The sequence below is a fragment of the Odontesthes bonariensis genome, chromosome 21 (genome assembly GCF_027942865.1).
Source record: "Odontesthes bonariensis isolate fOdoBon6 chromosome 21, fOdoBon6.hap1, whole genome shotgun sequence".
In the NCBI taxonomy this organism is placed as follows: Eukaryota; Metazoa; Chordata; class Actinopteri; order Atheriniformes; family Atherinopsidae; genus Odontesthes; species Odontesthes bonariensis.
In genome coordinates, this window is record NC_134526.1 from 25,219,922 (window position 1) to 25,243,454 (window position 23,533).

A 23,533-nucleotide genomic window follows, 5' to 3' on the forward strand; every position below is an offset into this window, starting at 1 on the left:
CCTCTGCCCCGCCATGTGCTGAACAAAGAAGGTATCCTTTGTGCCCTGTTCCTTGAGATAACTGCTGACAGCACATTCACGGCATGTTCTTCCGAGGTCTATTTTGAAATGACCTTGCGAAAATGACTTTTGGGCACCATTTCCACAACATGTTCAATAGATACCACATAAAAAGATCATAAAACTGCACCAAACCATATTCTACTACACACTAAAGAAAATGGAATGTGAAAGAAGTCGCTCATGCTAACACACCTTCACACTGCTCAGCTTATGCGTCATACAATTTTTCATAGGATTGTTAGCTTTTAAAAGTTCTGAACAGTCACTATTTTTAAATATGGGATATTTAAAAAAAAAAAGGCTTCTCAGTGTGAAGTACTACGAATAATAAGTTGTCTGAGTAGTCAGTGTCTGACCTGCAGCAGACAGAGGTCAGAGCGCTCTTAGTTTGGAGAATCAGAAGCTAAAGCTAAAAGCTACCTCAAAGGTGGCCCAGAGTGAATTTCTCCACTTAAAACAACTTATAAATCATTTACAACACGCCACTTTTGCGTCACCGTTGTTGACTTTAATCACTGTTTTCTCAACAGAACGACATCCATGTTGCTCTGCGGCTTCACGTTTATTCTGCAGCTGACCAGCTGAGTCTGTCAGGAATCGAGTCAGACTTGTTGGATGCCTTGCTGCTGCGTATTAGATTTGCAGCAGCTGATAAGATTGTACGAGTTTGTGCCTTTTCAGATCTGTGGAATTGTCAGTTCCAGCTGATCAGCTGCAGGATACAGTGCTGAGCTGCAGTGCTAGTAATGATGCGGAGACGTTCATAAGCTGAGAAAATGGAGGTAAACAACAGTCTGATGCAAAAGTGGTGCAGTATAAAATGATTTACAATATTTACATATATATATTTACTAGAGCTCTCTATAATATTTTGGAACTCTGAGATGTTTTAGGCAGAAAACAACTGGTGCCCCCCGTCTGAGTAGCTGTTAGCTTAGCTTCCCTGCCAGAATTTTTCCTCTGGTTCTCCAAACTGAGAGCGCTCTGTGCATTGTCTTCTGCAGGTAAAACATGAACTACCTACATCACACAGCCCCTCTTAAAAAAATATCCGAATACCCATTCAAATTGTTAACACGGTGGAAGTTTTTAGCTTCCAAAAACTATTTTATTTGGGACGTAACCGAGACCACAATTTGTAGTCTGGACTGAAACGAGAAATGAGAGCTGAGCTCACACTCACGAGGTGTAAGGCAACGCAACATCAAGTTAGTATTGCTCTGTGTTTGCAGGGTGTGTAAAAAAAAAAATCCAGCCGACATCCTCCCAACCTGCTCCACTGCCCCTGAGGGGCCGGAAATCATTTATTACTGCTTCAAACAAATACATCAATATAACATCCAACAATTCACACATTAGGACGTCTTATCCAACTAACATAAGGATTTGAGATGCATGAGCAAGTCTTTGAGCTTTTAATACATTTTGTTTACCACACAGTCAAACAACAAAAAAAGAAAAAGAATCACAAAGGCGACGGCGGTGTGCTTTTTGTTTGAGTCACTCCAAACATGTCATAGATGTAGATAGATGAACGTAGATACGGGTCTCTCAATGTGATGATCTGCGGCTACTTCTGAAATGACGTGGCTCGCACCATTGAAAAAGAGCAACCTTTCACTCTGAATCAAACATTAAGTTTTACAGAAGGCTGCGACGACAAAGTACTGCTGCTGTTTTCAGGCCTCTTGCATCTCCGGTGCACAGCAAGCAACAATACCAATAAGAACTGTGCAAAAATGGCTCTGCACACACAAACACAAACACATTTCCACGCAGCTGTGCTCTCTCTCACTCTCTCACACACACACACACACACACACACACACACACACACACACACACACACACACAAGTTGGTGAACCTGCGTTCTAGTTCTCCTCTTTCAGATTTGCAGGAGGAAATCCTGAGAGATAGATAAAAGAACAACACTGTTCAGACTTATCTGGCATATCAGAGCTAAAATCTGCAGGTGCTTGCCTAATGATGACATATTTTCTGGAACTGACAATGCCACAAACCGCTACAGTTTATTTTAAATGTGCAGCTTTGTCTTTGTCTGTTCCACCACGCCGGTGTAACATTTACAGTTCTACCATCTTCATGCAGAACAAAGGCCAAAGTGGTAGATAAGTTTCTGATCGATTTGATTGGTTATTCTAAGCGTTTCGTTGGCATCGTTCGGATGGTTTTTTGTGTCATAAAAAGAGAGCTTTAACACAGCTGAACTATCACAGCATGAAAGCAAATAAATTCATGAAATCATTTATTCTTTAGTCACCAAATGTCAATCCACTGCTTTAATCAACACAAATACCGTTCAGTACTGAAAATACTTTTCAGGCCACTGCTTATTTTATCACCCTTTCATGAAAAATATTACAAATTTATTAAAAAATGAGCGAGTTGGATCAAGTCAATATTTATAAAACTGAAAATCATGAAAACGGTTATATGGATATCATCATTTGACAAAGACACCACGCACTCTTTGTTTTTTTTTTCTGAGGTTTATATAGCAGAACATTAAAAAAATGATCTGGATGTTACCAGGTCTTACAAATAAAAAATGCAACCTCAGATAAACAACAAAGCGTGGACATATTTCAAAGTCATTGTTTGCTGTTCAAGTCCCACCGCAGCATTTCAACCAGGTTGAGGTCTGCACTTTGGCTGGACCATTTCAACACCTTGATTCTTTTCTTTGTCAGACATTCTGCTGTAGATTTGCTGCTGTGTTTGGGATCATCGTCCTGTTGATGACCCAGTTTCCAAGCTTTAGCTTTGGCAATAGAACACTTTGTTATTCGGAGGAGTTCATGGTGGACTCAAAGATTTCAAGGAGTTCAGGTCCCGTTGCTGCAAAACAAGCCCAAATCATCAGCCCTTCAGTTTGCAAAACTAAGTCATGCTGCCATGCTCTGTTGATAATCTTAATCTTAAAATGTTTTCTCCAAAAACTTTAACATTTAACATGCTAACTGAGTCCTGTAGAGTCTAAGATGTAGCTGTTGGATTTTTTGCAGTTCATACGAGCATTGCATGGTCTGACTTTTGGGGGGATGTCCATTCTTGGGAAGACACCACAATAATCTTTCTCACAGTAGAGCGATGGATTCCAATTACTTTGGAAATGGCCTTTTAACCCTTCCCAGAGAGATGGACAGCAACAGTTACTTCTCTAAGATCGTTAGTGTCCTCTTTAGCATGGTTTTATACCATCAAACTGCCCCAAATTCTTCTTTTATAAAGAATGCCGGCGATCAATTAATCAAGAGCGTTTCATTGGCAACACCTGGCTGCAACGTACTCTCTGACTTCTTGATTTTGGTTCAGATTTTAGAGATAGATAGGGTACCTACAACCTTGGAAGTGAAAAATTTTGTACTTTTTGACTGTACGTCAGGCATTGCCAAAGGGTTTCACCTAAAGGATTGTTTTCAGAATTTTAAAGTAGCTAGAGACTTAGTCTATCTGAGTTTACTGGGCAGAGTTCCACAAAGTGGAGGCTTTAATGGTGTAATCCCCCTGAGATTCAAACTGTGACCAGGAAATAATAAGCAGGACTCTTATCTGTGGAGGTCTATGCCCAAAAGAGCACATACCAGGTCATTAAACCTCCGATGTATGCATGTAGGTCAGTCAAGGCTTTCGGTGTGAGCTGTAAAAAACAATATCAGCCAGTGCAGGGAGGCAACTAAAGACAGCAAAAGAGGGCTTGCATGCATATCTTTTTCTGAGACAACAGTTGAAAGAAATGATCTAATTTTTCAGATCAGGGTTACAACACTTAAGAACAGAGGTTAAAGTCAAATTCTAACTGTAGAGCCTTAGCCATTTGAACAAATGACCAGACGGACTTCCAATATTATCATCAACCAAGCTAGATTGACCTCTGACTTTGGATCAATGGGCCTCATGCAAGAACATTTTCGTATTTTTATTGTAAATTTCTTGTACTTTTTTCGTACGAAGGTCTTGCACGAACACGCCACGTCAGATTCAACAAACGCTCTTAACTTCGGAAAAAGTGTGTAAACGACCTGTGTAAATGATGAATCCCACCCGTGCGTATTTAAGTTCACGTGCACGAGGATAGTAAATTTGCATACTCCACGCCCTAAATTATACCATATAAGGCTGTGCTTCCTCTCTCCTGTGCCAGGAAAAGTTGAGTGTTGAGTTATGAGAATGGCATCAAGAAGCAAAAAGAACAACTTTACGGGCTCTGAGATTGAATTTCTGCTTTCAGAGATCCAAAAAGGAAAATCTGTCATTTTTAGCGATGTCAGCAGTGGAATTACGGGACCTACTAAAATGAAAAAATGGGAAGCAATTAGGAGTGCTGTTAATTCAATGTCACCTGTGGTTCGTAATGTCATGAAATAAAAAGAAAGAAATGGTTTAATATGAAAATAGCTTTAAAAAAAAAAAAACATCTCGCCATGAGCAGGCGCTCGATGACTGCAACTAAAGCCGTGCAATCAGTTGTTGCCTCATCATGATGGCTCTTTGATGGGGTGGTCCATGAGGGGGGTCTTCTGGCACCACACCTTCTGGTCTGCCTGGGCTGGTTCAGTGCGCTCCATGACAGCACGGGTGCTTTGATGCGTATATGTGTCTCGTGCTCCAATTATGATTGGCAGTCCAGCCACAGGATGAAAGTCCCTCTTAATTTGGACTTGTTGGACAGCGATGTATGGGAATCTGATGTACCATGGGTGATTAACTGATGAGAGTTTTGATGACCAAGGGGAGCGCACGACTCACAGAGGACTGGGACACCCCCGATCTGTCTCCAATCTCCCTCTGAAAGGTTCCAGTGGCCAAAAATCCAAGGGTGCTGAGGACCTGGACGTGTGGTAGAATTGGGTTTGATCTGCGTGTTTTTCTCTGGAGTTGTGGCTCTAGCAAGCTGCATCTTTGCAGCAGCACAGTCCTTGGCAGTCTTAATCGCGATGTCAGCCATTCGTCTGTCTCCGCAAGGATATCTACACGGTCTCTTCCAAGAGCCTGACGCGCTAAGGCATCCAAAAGTAGCAAGTCAGCCGCTGGTTACGCTTCCCATTGACCTTGTTATACAGATTCAAATTAACCTTCTATTAGTGCATAATTTAAGTCAAACAGAATAATGTCAGCATCATTGTGGGGTACAATGTATATATTTATTTATGTTTGCTTCAAAGTAATTAAATATACAATCCATTAGTCAAGCAAACTTGATTGGAATAACAGCGGTCTATTTTACGAAACTCCTACGACAGCTCTGGATCACTTGTAAATTCTGTTCGTACCTGAAAGAAAACGTAAAATACGAAAAGATTGGTGAATGCGTAAATTCTCTTAAATCACTCGTGCGCACCATTTAAGAACAAATCTGTGCGTACGAACGGATCTTGCATGAGGCCCATTGAATTTAAGTAGATTTTGGTGCCTTTATCGTAAAAAGGATATCATACTGTGATATTCTACTGGGATCAGTTGGCTTCCACGTCTAGTGCAGCTGAGTGAAACATGCCCCAACTCACCCAGAAAAGTTATTGTGGGTGATGGAATAGGTTCCGTTAGAGAGGAATGACTGTAATAAACTAAGAGCCTAAGAATCGACATCTTGAGTTCAACTCAGGACTGGAAACAATGCAAGCAGCTTTTCATTATCTCAGATTCTCAGTTTTGTCTAAGTTCAGATTAATTAGAAGCTGTGGTGTGTCTAAATGAGACTAATTGGACTGAAACACATCTTCCAAAACAAAACAGATAGGCCACGTATTTCTGCTTAAAAATCTTGCTATCAGTGATGGCATTTTGATGAGCCTCTGGCAAAGGGCCTGCTGTAGTTGACTGTGCTGAATAGCAGGTAGTCATGTGAGGCTGAGTTTAGTTATGTTGTAGAGGAAGACTTTGGGACTATAGGAATGGCACAAAAAAAGAATAAATCTGTGAAAAAAGAAAAAAAGGAAATGAATGGAGAAATTTAAAGGGTAAATAAACAGGGAAATCAGTAAAAACATAAATGTGAATTTTTTTATGGATTTTCAATGACTGATTGATTTTCAGAAAATACAATTTATAGATTTGGATTTTTCCTTAATCTTTTCCACATTGCTGACTAATTTTCTTTTTGTGGCACTCCTATCATAGCCTGGGTGCCAGCCGAACTTAGCCCCGCCCATAAATTTTTTGGTCAGGAAGTTTGGTCTGGCTCTGCTCAGTTGGGAAATCTCTATGCTCGACATCAAAACAGTCGACCCAATCAGATTGCCAGGGCGGGCTTTATACGATGATGGACAGATGATCAACAGGTACATTATCGACTACGTCACTAAAAAGCGCTTGGTCTGAATTCGTTTGAAACAAACATGGAGAGCTAGGGTGTGTAGATTCTGCCATCGAGTCTGTTCTACAGGATCTCCACATTGCATTCATTTTGAAAGACGAACAGAGGAATGCGATAAAGGCTTTTATCGATAGAAAATATGTTTTTACCGTCCTTCCAAGTGTGTCGCTTAATCTACGTCACATACTACGTTGCTCTGATTGGTTGTAGGTCTATCCAATTGAGCGAAAAGGCATTTTTTCTCCTGGTTCGGTTGAAACACGCCCCATACTCAAATCTCTATCGAGCGGTATCAGACTCACATTCTGACTAGAATCGTGAGTATGACGTAGTCAGGCTACTCCTATCATACCATAAGACAGATGGATAGTACAAAGCCAGTTAACAGCTTTTCTTTGTTTGTTACTATACCATTTATTATGTAAAAATCCAAAATGCTTCCAAACGCTTCTTCGTTTAGTTGGTGATGTGGCTGCTGTTTAGTTTTTTCCACTTTAGAAGCAACATAGCACATATAACATTAGCTTCTTTTACTGAGATTACCAGCGCATGCATTAGGTCAAAGTGATACCAGGTCCCCCTATGCTGGATCACAAGCCAAATTATTTGTTAACAGTCGCGACGGGATATTTCTGTAAGTGTGTATCTATGCCACATAAAAATACATATTCAGACAGATTTGTGCTGTGTCAGCATGTTCAGATAATCAACTGGACATTTATCAGCCATCAAACAGAAAGCCTTGATGACTCCACCTTCAAAGATGATTCCCAAAAACATACACGGGTGTTCAAGATTAAGAGGATTTGAAAACAGCAGCATTCTGGACTCACGTCATAATTCCCCCAAAAAACTATCAGACTGAAATTTTGCACTAACGGTCCCATCATTTTTTCCAACAGGGATGATGCACTGGTGATAATTTAATCAGTAAACAAGCATGAGCTTGCCAAACTTTTACATGTGGTTACAACGGCTTATTACATAGGACGTCAGTGTTCATTCGGCGATTCCTTTTTCAGTCCTCTTGGTCATCGGGTGTTACCTCTACACTAAGTCGGAGGCCTCATTCGATAGGGAGGGTGGATTCCCGATGTTTTGGCCTCCGTGAGTCTGGTCTGTTAAGTAACCCTCTCTGAGAAACACACGGCGTCCCCCTTCAAAAGAATCCACATATACTGTCGTTCTATAATTCTACACAGGAAAAATGTAGCACCCTCACTGACATGCTGGAAAAACCAATACATGTATACATATATCAATACATGACAAATGTATATAGTATCTATACAGATCTACAGATGTTGTCAGCTCATCTCATTACCTGTATAATTATAGATGCACCACAACGCCCCCATCAAACTGACACCAATCGCAAAAGCTGCAAAGGCGATTCCTATCACCAGTCCTGTCTGCAGCATTGGGCCTAAAGACAGACAGAGTGTGATGATGTAAGTTAAACCGCGGCAGAGAAAAATGATTTATTTGAATTATACTCACTGCTCAGTTCTGGGTCTGGACTGGCCACTGGAGGAATACTTTGTATCCTGTTTTCTTCGCCAGCAAGGCGCCGCGTTTTGGCTGCCAGTGAACTAATGGGATGGGTGACCACCATGGGTCTGTAGAGGTTTCTGATCTCACACTGGGGATACAAGAGAAAGTCTGTGAGTTGGGTCCTTACCGCCTTGTAGTGCCATGACAACAGCAGATGAAGTGTTGCGGAACAAGAAAATTCTGTTCAGCGTTTTCACAATTTTTCACAATTATTTCTACATAATCGGTCTGCCATCAAATGAACTATTTCGCTGACTTAGATGACCACCTCCTGATCCCAGTATTCTCAGTCAGTGGGGTCACATGGCACTGAAAGGATCGGATAATTGGCTAAGTTACAATAAGATTGAGTTATTAAGTGCATGTAGACACCCGAATCTGACAAGAAATTGGATCGGATCGGATTACTCGCGATCGGATTAAGACCGCGAGATAACTCGGTTGAAAGTCAAATTAAATGTGTTTGCAGCCGGGTGAAGCACGTGGTGAATTAGACTCTGCGTTCAGCGCATGCTCGAGATTTTTTCCCGGGGTCGTGAACCGGAAGTCGGAAGAGACGATATTACTGTTGTTGTCGCCGTCGGAAACAAACAAACAACGCGATGGAGAATGCTCCGTTGTGCATCACGTTTGTGCAATAAACAGCTCATCACAAATGAGATGTAGAGGGACGTAGCTTCATCTTGCTCTTCATTCGCCATTTTCTCGAATGCCTGAGTTTGATTTGATTCATTCACCGCCATATATCCAAGGATAGTTACCCTTGCTCAACTCATTCTTATTGTAATTTAGCCAATTATCCGATCCTCTCAGTGGCATGTGACCCGACTGAGGGAGCATTGACACATGAGGCTGGCACCAACTGTCTAATCTAATTTACATAAAGAAAGAACAAAATCAGAGCTCCAAAATCACAACGATCCTTTGTTTCAATGTCAAAAAACTGCTTCATTTTGGACGGGTTTACAGCTATGGCATGTTGAAATAGTTGTGTATGAGTTGCTTCACCTGAGTATTGGGTGATCTAGATACAAGTGGAGGGATATGTATCCCGCTTTGGCAGCGATTCTTGACTGCTTCCTTTATGGGTTGCCCTCTTGTCGAGCCAGACAGACACAGAAGGACGCTGCAGTGAAGGAACTGCACGGAGTCATTAAAAACTGCATGTAGGACGAAACTGAACCTTAAGGGCTGTTCTCCTCCACCACCCCCAACCTTAGGGATACTCTCGTGTATTCTTGCGCCTTTTCTTTCTTTGCGATCATTTCTGCCTCTATGCAGTCCTTCCGCCGCTTCCGGCTCACCATCACCTTCAGTCCCTTCCTCCCGTTCAACTTTTTTCTTTGCAACGATGGTCAGGGACGGGTCTGAGGAGCAGCCGTTGCTTATCACGGTCCAGAAAGGGAATTTCTTGGGGTCAGACACAGGGGACACAAAACACGACTTCACTTGCACGACATCTGCGAGGGGCGCTTTGGCTGAAATCTGCAGTAGAACAGATATTGAAACTTTGGTGAAGGAAACATTATATTTGAGTTTAGAGACATGAAGATCTTAAACACAGACCTCAACATAGACACGATGGTTAGCAGAGATGACACAGGGCCCGATCCGTGTCTGGTCGTAGCTCTCGGTGACAAAAAGATTCAAGAGAAGAGCAGGCCCAGAATTGTGCCTGGGAGTTGGTAGGTGGCTAAGTCCTGGACCAGGCTCGGGACCTTGTTCTAACCCCCTTGGGAACCGTTCTAGAGGAAGGCTTAGAGGAAGGGTCACATTATCATCATCATCAGCAGGACGTAGGGGTATGGCAACAAAGCAGCTAATCTGAAAGGGGGACAAAAAAAAAGGGATTACAGGTGAAGATTATCAAATAGTAAATGGAGAACATTCGATGGATAAGATGAATACGTGCAAACACGAAGATATCTCACGTGTATGCTGAGTGGACGTTCAGACTTTTCCGTCTCACCGAGTGACGCGGCTGTCTGGGGCTCGTCTCTCCAAAGTAACACCTAGACGGAGAGAACCACGAACAAAACAGAGCAATTACATCTGTGGAAGTTGAGGAATACAGGCTAAACATAACAAATACTCTCAGAACTATAGGCAGTATATATTGCTAATGGTGATGCCTCATCCACAACTTTCTATCTCAGCAGTAGTTTAAGATTCACTACTGTTTTCTGTTTACATGTTTCTCTCAGGTAAAACTATTCAAAAATAACATCTGGGGGCCAGATGCCTAAAACTCAGTCATCCTGAATCTATATCCCTGTGCACAAAGCTGATCTCCCCTCCCATTTTTAGATTTAATGTATGTTGACACGGCACTTTTCATCCATTTGCAAAAACAAAACAAAAAGAAATGTTAGCAATGATTTCATACCCTGTCTAATTTAATATTTCATATTTTCACTATTCACCCGAGGTCGTGTTTACCTCATTTGTAAGACCTGGTAAGGACCAGGGGATATTTCGTTATGTCCTGACATGTGTTTTTTTCAAAACATTACCCTTGTGCCCCTCAAGTTTACCCAATGTGAAATCCTCCTTCCTTCCTTCCAATTTCCTGCCTCTGAACTAAGATTTTTTTTTCTCACTTAATTTTGCCTCCATGCAGAGACCCAATTTTAGGGGTTTAACACATGTTCTGGTCATGATGACATTGGCCACGAGCCACACAAGGACAACATCAAGATACCACAATTTAAAATCCCTCATCACGCACCACATATTTTTTTTCCCCCCACCACTTGTACAATAAAGGTAATAAATTACCGTGCAAGAACCTTTTGAAGCTTCTTTCTCGTCTAGCTCACTCTCCGAGCTAACAGTAACAATAGCTTCATCTAAACCATCAACTTGTATTTTAGACTCAATCCCAATCAGACTGTGCTAGGAGGTTTTCTTCTTAATCAACACTACCATTTTGGATTTGATCAACGCATCTTTGTTGACAAATTCTCTCTGAGGGAGCATGACCCTCAGACACACCTAACTTATTTGGATTCATAATTTTATGCTTCACACATCTTCAATCACCAGCAAATGATAAACTGTTAGACTTAGGACAGTAAAACATGGGTGTACCCAACAGACTGTAGGATAAATGTGGCATTTTGAGCTGAAACATGAAAGACACATTCTGGGAAGTTGAGAATCATTCTGTTTTTGCTAGTTGCTTATTTTCAAACCTCCTCTCACCCCAGTCATTTTTCTGTGGCCCTTAGCGCTTTCAGTCCAAATGTTCTTATCTCACCATGTTTTTGTACTGCACCCCTCTGGGCTCTCCCAGAAGCATGGCCTCAGTTCCGCAGAAAATGACCGGTAACGCTAACAGGAAATGGCTCCCGTTGGAAAGAGCTTGGCATCTCGGATCCCGCAGAGTCACCGCAGCAACTGGCACTGACAAGCTCTAGAGGAGAGAGTTGGCGTTATCACATCTGACTTCAGAACAAAGCCGATCAAATCATTTCTATGATCAAGCTAAAGATGGTTAAGCTTGGCTTTCAGGTGTAGACTTCTGCTTTGCTTTCCACAAGATTGGTCTGAGAGATAAAAAACAGACAACAAGAAGGTTATCTGCACCAGACAGATAACCGCCCGTGTCCTGGGACGGTCCAGACTTATCTGATGCCAGACAGTTGATAATCAGATAATTCCGGTACCAGACAGTAAATTAATTATCCTGCAGTTATTCATCGTGGATATTTGTCACTCTCCATCTTATCGAGCTGAGAAATCTCACTGCTGATGGGGAGTGCAGTTTTCTTCTCTCTATGTATGTGGTTTCAGGTGTGAATTTCTTTTTCAAATTTGGTGTTGTTCTTTTTCATCCAGATAAACTGGTTCAAACCGCTTTTGAAGGGCTAAATAATGAGAGCCAGTAGAAAAAAAAAAGTGAGATGGCCCGGGAAAACTAAAATCATCCTGTAGAATTAAGGGAATTGCAATAGTTTGTTTATTTAAGACTACTTAACATAAGGTGAACGGCTAGCTAACTATTTGGATTTGTCACTGCCTTTAACACTTAGGTATGATGAACACCTGCAGGCTTTGCTGGTCCACTGCCACACTGAGGAGTCCGCCCTCACAGCTGACCATGAAACTCTCCTGTCCTTCTCCAGTATTCAGCCACTCCCTCAGCCTGCGCTCCTCCACCCAGACAGGCCTCATGACCAGGGAATTCATCAGTGCAACCTCATCTGTGGTAGGAACAAAGAGGGATCATAGAGACAGCAATACAGCCCTAAAGTCAACACAGTCACCGCTTGAGTTAGAGTACAAAAGTCGTGATTATAGTAATTACTTGAGTGGAGTAACTTCCAGTAGAAATGGAAAAACTACCTTCTTGAGGTTACCTCACAGACATTCTGCACCTCATTCAGCTAAATAGAATAGAAAAGAATATAGCTGTTAGCAGCTAAGAGCTAGTACCAGCTTGACACTGCCATCAGTGTCATTTTCTTAGTATCCAACTATCGAGGGACAGAGGGCCAAACAAATAAAAAAATTAGGGCTGGGCAACAATTAAAATTTTTAATCTAATTAATCACATGATTTCCCTGATTAATCACGCTTAATTGCCTTTGTACGCAAAATCCAAAATTGAATTCAAAAGTAGTGTATAGCTTTTAGCATTTAGTTTTATTTTAAATGTGCTGCCATATGAATGAAAGTGCCATAACATTTGTTGTGCAAACACACTTTTAACATCAGCATCTTTCTGTAGTTTTTATGTAGAAGCCTCGGTCCACTGTCTGTTTCCTTGAATGACTTGCTGCTATCAGTTGTGTGTTTTGCCTTTAAGTGATATTTTAGACTGGAACTACTACGGTGATAAGACAATTCAACTTGGCTGTGTTTACAGATGACTTTGGTTCTGTCGACTCCGCCGTCTGGAAGAACTTTAAAATGAAAATGGCCGAGTAAAAGTTCCGTACCCTTCTCCATGTTTGGTGGATCCGCCAATTACTTTAATTTCTGGTTCCGCAGCAGACAGCAACAGACTTTTACAAAATGAAAGCCTGTGAGCAACAGACTTCTACAATAATAAAATAAATCATAAAACAGTTGTCAGCCACAGGTCTGTGGCCTAGTGGGTTGAGCAGGCTTCCCATGTACAAGAGGCTATAGTCCTTGCTGCAGCTGGCCCCGGTTCGAGTCCTGCATCGGACGGCCCTGTACTGCGTGTTGTTCCCCCTCTCTCTGGCCCCTGCTTCCTGTCTCTCTGAACTTTCCTATCCATTAAAGGCACAAAAGCCCCAAAAAACAATTAAAAATAAAAAACTGCGTTAATGCGTGATAAAATATTTATCGGCGTTAATAATTAACGAGTTAACGCGACGATAACGAGTTAACTCGCCCAGCCCTAAAAATATTTTTATTGATCAAATAAACAAGCTGGATCAAAGGAAATAAAAAAGGAAATGCTCAGTTCCTTCACACAAAGACAAACACAAGAGACACATAGGTGTCCTGACCTGTCCCGCCTTCAGCCAGCTGGATCACAAAGTGATTGGCCAGCTGTGCTTCCGTGTATGAGGTCACCTTGTTGTAGCCCCTCTCATCGGTCCAGAAAAGAAGATCAGATTTGGTTGATAGGCCAGAGTCAAGTTTGCTGGACAGGGTAAGATTAAGCTCAGGTGGATGGGGAGAGGACACCGTGTTGGAGGACTGTGGGGAAAGACAGAAGACACATGGAGCACATAATCTAAGTGTATTCAAGTCAAGCAAAAAAGATGGATTCATGGGAAAAACAAATATGTTGTTTGCCAATCAGGAATCAAAATAATGCTGATTCAGTGGTTGAAGATGGTGGTTCAGAGTGACTGAACTGAGCTGACTGAACTGTATCTTAAGGGGGGGAAAAAAAACTAAAAAAAGGCCAAACAAAACCGTCAAAAAGCTGTTTGCCACATATATCAAATAAATTCTTTAACAGGTATCTGGAAACGAGAGATGTGACCCATACGTGAACACGGATGCAACCCCGGACACCGTGAGCACTAATATCCCAGCTGACTGGCACCGAGCTGCTGAGAATCAGCACAATCTTATGTGCCCTTGCACTGGCCACCGGGGGCACAAGAGAGACAGTCACCTTGACCTGCAGACAGCTGGAAGAGACGGAGTATGAAAACAGAGTTTACGTTCCCATGCACATATAACAGTCATTGATTCATTAGTCAGGACCCAGAGGCTGCACGTTCTCACCCACAGAGCCCCGAACCTGCTGAATGGAGCTTGATTACATGGACTTCAGGGCTTTCCCCACTGTCTGGGGTGTGAGCGCAGCCCTGAACTGCCTGTTGCTGCAGGTCAGAGGTCATGTAATTGTGAGACAGAAACGTGGACTGCAGCTGGCACATGGCGGGCAGGGTTGGATCTGAGATTCAAGAGACAAGAGATTTTTCCAAAACTGGAAGTTACTTTCACAAGATCTTTCTTAACAGTCCGTCTGACTTCAGCCTAAGTTTAGGTCTGTTGAAACAGAGAAGGAAAATGACTAAGACAAGATGAGATAACGTGACCTGAATGTAGCCCCGGAGCATTATTCAACTGTGCCAATGTTCAGGTTAACCATTTTTACCCACAAGCAATAAGAAGTAAGTATTTATATATTTAAAAATGTGAATAAAACTTCAAATTAAAAAAAAAGAAAAGAAAAAGATCCTCGTCAGAATATAGTCTCTTGATGGCTCACCCTCGCCCAGACGAATGTAGACACGATTGCCATGTGTTGTGTGTGTCAGAGAAGACAGGTTGCCATGGTGTTTTAGAGCCCAGCGGTGCAGTGCAAGGGGGTGTATAGGTAATGAATGAACCCTCTGGACATGCAAAGGTAGAGTGTGCGACTCTACGCTGGATTTTGCAGACAGCTACCAGATGAAGATAAAAACACAGCAGATGATTAAAATGAACCATCACTTCAATGAGAACTCATACCGACATCAAGGGGTGTCAGAAATCCTCTCTTCTGCACCCTCGGACTGACCTGAACCAAGACTGGGAGGTCGTGGGGCAACCGTTCAGCCTTCAGTAACCAGGTGACTGGGAGTTTGGAGCTGAGCACCAGGTGGACGGGTCTGAGAAGAGTAGTGGACAGAGACAAGGGCTTCAGCAACACCGTCACCTGCGGACAGGAGAGAAAAAGGTGTAGCAAATCCATGAAGCCATTCCTCCATGTAAATATGTTACATTACATTAATTATGTATACTTATCCTATGATAAGACCACATCTAATAGAAACTTATTACACAAGTAAAAAATGTAACCAAATTAATTCACAAAATAAATTATTATTACATGTTGTTGTTTGTAGTCTTTGTATTTTGTGAGATGTTTTTTGTTTTTTTCAACTCCCAAATCACGAGGTTTTGGAAACATTTAACATTTTATCGACTTTTTTTCTCACCACATTCACATTTCTGCAATATAGTTACTGTTTTCCTCAACACATTTGTCATTTTTTGACATTTATACGATAATAAAAGGGCAGCGACTCATCACTGGTGTACGACTGTCACTGTGGACACTGAGAAAACTTTGTGATTAGCAAACTGAATGACCTCACTCATTGGTTTGTGGCTCACAGATTTGGAGGCTAAGGTTCAACATTCTTTGTCCTGGTTTTCTGTTTTTTTTTTTAAAAACTGGACACGAGTGATGGATAAATTTGACTATGAACCATGAAAACCACACATGCAATGTTACAGCTACTTCTCAAGCTATGACTTAAAGCCTACACTATCATGTTGTCTATTTTACTCAAAATAAGACGATCAAAATTCACATAATGTCGAACTGTTAAATGTAGTAATTAAGACTATGAACTCATTAGGAAAATGTTCACTGAGATCATAAATAAACTAAGATTTCCTTTCAGACTTTTATACAATTGGACTTCTGAATGACCGCAGAAATAGTATCCTATTGCACAATTGAAAGAAGACCTTTGTGGTGTGGCTTGACTTTTCAGACCCACATGAGATGTCCCCCCTTTATCAATAGTCCATGGTCACAACACTGCTAAAACTCACTAGCTTGGTTTCCATTCACTAGAAAAGCAAATCTAAAACAAAATTTTGAAACGCTGCAAAAAAGAAATGTGATTCAGACACTTTTCCATTGGTTTGAAATGAATAAACCAGGCAGTATTATTTCAAGCGAGTGTGGTGGTATGGGCTATGTTGTTCATGGTTTGAATTCAATAGAAGAAGTAGTTGTCCTAACCTGAAACTAGAGCTCCTACCTTGATAAAGAAAAAAAACAAGAAAAATAACAACTGCAGCGGACATCCACAGGAGGAAAATGGACAAAGGTTTTCTTTAGGATTAACTTCAATTTTCTTGAATATTTGCGATATCATATTGTTTCAGGAAAGACTGCAGTTATATGTAGCACTATATAAAGTTGTTCTTTTTGCGCCTTGATGCCATTCTCATGACTCAACACTCAACCTTTTCTGGCACAGGAGCGAGGAAGCACAGCCTTATATGGTATAATTTAGGGCGTGGAGTATGCAAATTTACTATCCTCGTGCACGTGCCCCTTAAATACGCACGGGTGGGATGATATTTAAAACATTACAACAATATTACTGGGCATGTATTGTTGTAATGTTTTAAATACTTGAACGCAGTTTTTCTAGAGAAGATAATTGTTTTGTATATGGGATTATCGTCCATTGACTCTTTTGGGCTTTCACATGCGCGAGCATACCGACAACCGGTAAGTGACATGCTGTTTATAAAGTTGTTTTGTAACGTCCCCATGCCAGTAATGTAAGAACCATGCATATGGTTTTGATGGTAAGGCTTGTGACCTTATTGTCGGATGGTTTATAAAGTGGTGTGACGTTTCTGCAGTGTGCAAGTTGTTGTTTTACGTGGAAGGGTTAGCACTTGCCCCTTAGCCACCAGGTATTAGCCTCGCATGACAGGCTGCGCAAACAGCGCAATCGCCGCACAGGGAGCGCCGATTTGCACCTGTCTGTGTCCTCCTATCAGTATTTGACAACCTCTAGCAATGGGATTGCGCTTCAAATGCCCCGGAGTTCCCCTTTAATATGGCAATATTGATCTGATCCCTCACAAAATTCAAACGCTTTTTTAGCTATTTCAATAAAGAAAACAAAATATCACTGAACTGAAATGCCCTATGGACAACACAGGTGGCGGGGAATTCAAAGAACCTTCAGATTTAAGCAGCAAGCGTAATATTTAATTATTTTAAATGTCGTTATTGTAACTGACACTAGTGTATCACAACGCCTCTTGTTCAGAGACAATGAAAAGACAGTAACTTTCTTTTTTCAGTGCCTTGAATAGTCGAGGGCCTGGACTTTTTCCCATAATCTTTCCAAAGTGAAAGTCCACATATGTTACCTTGTTCTCAGGGCTGTTTGTCACTCTTCTCAATGCAACGACATGAGTCTCCTTGTTCCCACGCTCTCTTGCAGCACAACCTGGACCTGCTTCAAACCTCTCCAGCAGACCCTGGACAGGGTGCTGTGGCCCCACCGGACCCGACAGTGGGCATCTCACTTCTACACCTTGAACTGAGGAGGGCAGGGCACATATTTGAAAAAAAAAAAGAAAAAAAAGAAGCTTACATTCATACTGTGACAATTGATAAATGACTTGAGTAATGTGGGAGGTTGACCCTGCAGGCTCATATCTTTTCTTCCATTATGAAGGTCTGTTGTTTTTTAAGGCCAGTAAGGACTGGAACATTCCCCAGAGAATCACTGTGTTCATTTACAGCTTCCCTTCGACTGTTATTAATCCAAAGACAAATGGATTTTAGACTGCAGGTCCCGCTGCATCCTAACGGTCTCACATTACCTGCCAGTCTCTCGCAGAACAACAGAAGCCAGAAAAACGTCCATTGAACCTCTGACGGCGAAGGCATTGTGAAACTGGACTGATGCGACAGAGAGCCTGACAACATCCTAGAAAAAAAAAAGTTACATTTGCCCAGTCAGCTACATTTCTGACGGACATACACACAAAAAAAAAAAAACACTTTGGGCATGTCAGCCTCACGTGTGCAACAAGGTAATTAACCAGGTGTAGTCACACAACTCAACAAATTTACTTGAAAACATCTCAAGCTTCGCTCAAAGTCAAAATGTGGTGCCTTTGTTTGTGATATGACGGTAAATGAATCATCTTTACATTTTATTTAAACGAACCCTGAATGGGTTAAGAAAAATCTGATTGCAGAAAGAAAAGAAAAGAAAAAAGCACCTCATAATCCACAATGCTTTGAGGTCCTTTTCTATTTGAATATCCGTCTTAAATATTTTACAGCTCACGACATATTCGATCGGAATTCACGCAGAGGTGGAACACAAACATTTAAAATACGCACTGCATGATCTGAAGCACAAGACAGGACAACGAGACTTTTCCATTCTATACCCAAACTTTTTTTTTTTTCAAATATTCTTTTCTGCATGGCTATAATTAAAGTAACTGTATCAACTCCGTGAAAGAAAGCGCCAGCCAACTCGTTTTAGACTATTTCCGTCCTGTCTAAAAGGATGTTCCGGGGCTGCTGAAGCTCCTCTTCCTCGGCAGATACTGATTCGGAGGGAACATGTGTCCAACTCACCTGCGGCGATGCACAGAGGCTGACTGCCGGCCCAGCTGTTGGTACTGTGGCTGTGAGGAATGGGCTGTATCTTCAGCTCTACACACGCCCCCCTCATTTCCTAAACGCGCACGCAGCCGCACGCTCACAGACACACGTGTTTACATCTTCTGAGCTGAATGAGAATCCCAGCTCCGCGTGGCAGCAGGTAAGTGGGCTGATGTGCGACTTGTAGCATACAAAAAAATTCTTAAAAGAAATTAATTGCACACACAGAGTTGGACTGAAGGGGTGAAGCGCTTATAAAGGCACGCTTTAAAGGGGCAGTATGGGAGGGACTGCGGGATGGTGTGACAGAGTGGAGAGAGAAAAAGGCAAGGGGACGAATAAAAGGCTTTGCAAACGTCTCCGAGCATAGATGGCAACAGGAGGGAGGACCAGAGGGAGAGAGGAGGGGAAAGGAGAGAAGGAGGAGGGTGAACTCTGAGTTTGACTGGAAGGTGATTGAGGGAGCGGGGAGGGAGTGCAGAGTGGGCAGACCTTGCAAAAAGAGTGTGCACCTTCATTCTTCTTTAGAAAGTCGCGCTGTATCAGTGTCACCTGACTCTTCAAAGTTGGCAAATACGGCAGTAACATTAAAGGACAAACAGAACATGATTTTTTTTCCCCACTGTGTCATTGTTTATTGAGCAAAAATGAAGCCAAAATCAAAACTAAGTGCACCCTTCCTGCGTCCATAAGAAATAAGAGGGGCCGGGAGAAGCCAGGTGTTGCCAATCAAACACTCTTTATTAACTGATCACCAGCAGGTGCCAGCACCTGCATTCAGGTGTGGTCACACAATGCCAAGGAGGAAAGACATCAGCAGGGATCTTAGAGAAGCAACTGTTGCTGCCCATCAGTCTGGGAGGGGTTATGAAGCTATTTCCAAACTACATGGAGTCCATCATTCTACAGTGAGAGGGATTAACCACAAGTGGAAAACTTTCAAGACAGCTGTCGCTCTGCCCAGGAGGAGTTCTGGTTGTCCCAGAAAATTCAAGGTCAGACTGTGTAATGCTCAGAAAAACTGAGGGAAAAAATAATAGAAAAGACCAAGAGCTACATCTGAGACTCTACAGGTCTCAGTTAGCATGTAAAATGTTAAAGTTCAAGACAGCACAATTAGAGAAAGACTAAACAAGTATGGCTTGTTTGGAAGGGCTGCAGGAGAAAGCCTCTTCTCTCGAAAAGGAACATGGCAACACAGCTTAGATTTGTAAAATTACATCTGAACAAACCACAAGACTTCTGGAACAGAAGAGGCCGAAGTGGAGATGTTTGTTCATAATGCACAGCAGCACGTTTGGAGAAAACCAAACACAGCACATCAGCACAAACACCTCATACCAACTGTGAAGCACGGTGGTGGAGGGCTGATGATTTGGGCTTGTTTTGCAGCCACAGAACCTGGACACCTTGCAGTCAGTGAGTCCACCGTGAACTTCTCTGTATACCAAAGGGTTTTAGAGTTAATGTGAGGCCATCTGTCTGTCAGCTAAAGTTTGGCTGAAACTGGGTCATCAACTGGAAAGCGAACCCAAACACAGCAGCAGCAAATCTATGGATGCTTTACAATAGTGATTTTCAAAAAAAATCCCACCTTTTCTCCACCCAACGTAAGAGAACCGTGTCACTTATTTACAAACGAGCCCTCCAGAATGTAGTTTGCTGTGGTTTCTGCGGGTTTCTGCCAAACAACGAAAAATATCACAGGTTTTGACATAATGGCAGCATTTGGTGACTAAAGGTTACTTAGATTTATGTGGCACATTTCTTAGAAAGAAATTGGTAAATTGCATGGTAAGCATATGTTACCACTCCATGATGTGAACCGAAATTGAAAAAGTGATGTGAAAAAAATACTTATCCCTTTTCTATTAGATCAATTTTGGTTTCCACCAAACTCACAAGGGGCACAAAGGTTCAGTCAGCTGCTGAATGCTCATTATTTGAACTAGTTAGAGGGTAACTTCGCTGTCTAGTGCCACCAAAGTACCTTACTGAAGCAAATAGCTGTGATCATTATTCAGTCAAATTCAAGCATCAAAAATCCAATTCAACTGACTATTTGTCACTAAAACTAAGGATTATGAGCAGATGTAGCTCAACAAACACTTTTCTGTTGTGAGCCATGGTAGAGGAGACAGAGGCAGATCCAAATGCAGACTGACCAGAGGCAAATTTACTGCTGAACCAAAAGGTCTTGGTTCATGAAACTAAGGGTGCAGTAAAACTGGAAATCCAAAACGGAACAGAAAGCAAGCACGGCAAAAGCAGCTGGACAGGAGGACCAGGGCAGAAGAGACAATAGCAGACTGGCAAATGAGGAGGAGACTGAAGAACTGTAAATACTGGGAGGGTTGATGAGTAGAGGGACAACAGGTGAGTGATTGACAGGAGACGAGTGTCAAAGGAGACAAAGGGACAAGACCAAGACATCTAAAGACAGCAAGGGGTAATGACAAGAATAGAGGGACACTGAACTAAACCAAAGACTGAAAAATAACTAGAAACTAAGCCAGTAAACAAACACAATGGAATCTATTAAAGAGAAACTGGATGCACACACAGAATACACAAAGAACAGAATACCAGAACTCTAACAGAACTGAAGCAAAACACAGTCAGAGATTAAACCAAGGCACTAAGATCAGCTCAACCAGAGCCTGTAATATCAATCAAAGTAATGCTGACGGACGGATAACTTAAATGAACGTAACACGGGAAACAAAGCCACGAAACTAAAGCCCCATGAACATAACAAAACCCACAAACTCCAAAACTTGCCTCTGTTTGCTGCGGTTTCTAGAGAGTTCATTTTTTTAAACTAAAAAGAACCAATTTCTTCAAAGCAAATTAGGACTAATTTACAAAGAGTTCTGTGTCTGGTGCTCTTTGCATTTGCTCATTTTTTTCACGTCCATTTTCATTCCGGCTAAAAGCTCCACGAATGTTCTCGTTTATGTCCATTAAAGCACAAACATGTCCATTATTAACAGCAGCTGGGACCCTCGGTCATTCAGGTATTCTTAGCCAGTACTGCTTTTTACCTGTAATTTTATTTGGATCCGTCTGAGTATCTATGAGTTCAGGGAACTGATGTTGTCATGGGTCTGATGTTTATCTGTTCTAGTGTCAGCATAACCCAAAACCAAAAGACCACTTACCATCTGTCCACTGTTCTGCACATGCATACAAGGAAACTGGATGCAACTGGTTGCCAGTCAGAACCCTTGTTTTTCTGCGTTGGTAGACACATTCTATGTTGTTGCAGGGATTTTGTATTTCAAGCTGATGTCATGACACACAGAATCATTGTTAGGGGTCTAGAATTTTCTATTTTTAACATTTGGCTGTGATCGTCTGTCACCATAATTGCATTAAGGAACGCAAAACCTTTGTAACGGCTGTTCTGTCATACTCAGCATTACACGCTGCTGGCCTGAGGCTGGAAACAATACTCTATTCTGTGAAATGATGCGGTTCTTTTATTCAAAGACTCACCCTTCTTCCTCTTCACTGATGTATTCGTTATTTCAATGGGTCTTACTCATGCCTTTAGAAGATTTCTGCAGGAAATGAAGTGTTGATTGTTGCAATTTCCCTTGTGGAGGACTCCCACCCCCAGATTGAATGTTTACCATGTTCACCACTTTAGTTTAGCAAGTACAAAGTACAGTTAAAGACAGTAGGGCTGATATTTTTGGACTTAAAAGAAGGTTTTCACTTAATATGGAGCCACTGTTGTTTTGTGATTTGCAAATGTTTTCAACCCCCTCGGTGTTTGTCGTATTTTGTTGCGTCATCACCTGAAATTTAAACGGGCAATTTTTTGTGGGCCTTCTTGGAATAAGATAAACTGGTAAAGTGAAATTACAGCCGATTACTTTGTACACAAAAAGTCTAAAAGATACAAACCTGATCACAACTTTCGCTTCGAAAGCCCCTAATTCATAACTGATTCTCTCTCAGTTCAGAGCTGTCACAAATCAGGAGACAAAATATCTTGAAACAATATGAACAATCCAGAAACTTTTAAAGTGTCCATGAATTTAAAACCTGGAGCTTCAATTATAAATAAAGTCCAACTGTAATCTAAAGGGCAAAGTTCTGGAGAGGCACAGCTTTGGGCTCGGTTACCAATACATATATAGCAGTGTACAAAAGTCTTGAGTCACCCCATTTGTCTTTATATTTTTAAGCAGGCAAACTTATCTTGTAATCGTTTACAGTGGTTCTTGAGCAATAGTTCTGCAGGCTTTCTGAAGGTCTTTCACATATTTATTTAGACATCCAGTCTACCTGCCTATTTTGAGAGGAATGTGGTGTTTCTTTTGTCAGTATACACTTCAAACTGACCAATTAATCGTTCAAGCTTAAAAAAAAAAGGCACCTAACTCGAGGGAGGGACCAGTGTTGTGTCTGCACATAACAGACAACTTATGAAAGAACCAACTTTGTAACCAGCAATCTGCAAAGACACATAACTGTTCCCATTTCTGTAGTTGCATCTACAAAAAAATGCCAAGAAAACACAATTTGACAGGATCAGAAGAGTATCTTTTGTACGAACAAGGGGATTCTCTAAGATCTTTTAGCCAAAAATTTGTAAGAACACTGCCAGTTATGGACTGGCCTCTCTAGAGCTCGGACCTCAACATTATTGAAGCAGTGTGGGATCATCTTGACAGAGAATGGAACAAAAGGCGGCCAACATCCAAAGAAGAGCTTTGGGATGAAGCCTGAAGAACTGTTCCTGAAGACTACTCAAAGAAATGACAGAAATATTATCTAAGAGGGTTCAAACTGTGTTGAAGAATACAAGATACTAATACCAAATATTGACTTTTGTCAATACTAAAAAAAACTAACTGTTTTTTAATTATACATTGTATTTTCATTTCATTTCATGTTTTAATAGATCACTGCACCTATT

The 23,533-nt window shown here is 41.6% G+C and overlaps 1 protein-coding gene across 4 annotated transcripts; it reads right to left on the minus strand.

The window, feature by feature from the left end:
• Positions 1-1,331: 1,331 nt before the first annotated feature.
• Positions 1,332-18,788, minus strand: engl (endoglin, like). Of its 4 annotated transcripts, none has more exons than XM_075454212.1 (16): positions 18,577-18,788; positions 17,805-17,911; positions 17,346-17,518; positions 14,953-15,090; positions 14,662-14,836; positions 14,172-14,343; positions 13,930-14,074; positions 13,439-13,631; positions 12,003-12,160; positions 11,215-11,370; positions 9,887-9,967; positions 9,522-9,779; positions 8,964-9,440; positions 7,902-8,043; positions 7,726-7,827; positions 1,332-7,558 (listed from the first exon to the last, which is right to left on the minus strand). In XM_075454212.1, the coding sequence occupies exons 2-16, from the start codon at positions 17,908-17,910 to the stop codon at positions 7,449-7,451; spliced, it is 2,586 nt and encodes an 861-aa protein (XP_075310327.1). In that variant the 5' UTR covers position 17,911; positions 18,577-18,788; the 3' UTR covers positions 1,332-7,448. The 4 variants fall into 4 exon arrangements, with proteins under 4 accessions (XP_075310327.1, XP_075310328.1, XP_075310326.1 ...); XM_075454213.1 differs by lacking the exon at positions 18,577-18,788 and adding an exon at positions 18,210-18,491 and having other exon boundaries at positions 1,332-2,923; XM_075454211.1 differs by lacking the exon at positions 18,577-18,788 and adding an exon at positions 18,210-18,490.
• Between the last annotated feature and the right edge of the window lie 4,745 nt (positions 18,789-23,533).

Bases quoted from the DNA above. Each gene is read 5' to 3' on its own strand.
- engl (XM_075454211.1), bottom strand. The intron at 14,344-14,661 runs GTGAGCCATCAA...CTTGAATCTCAG, and splicing joins CTACATTCGTCTGGGCGAGG to ATCCAACCCTGCCCGCCATG. The intron at 13,632-13,929 runs GTATGGGTCACA...CTTTCCCCACAG, and splicing joins GGGGTTGCATCCGTGTTCAC to TCCTCCAACACGGTGTCCTC.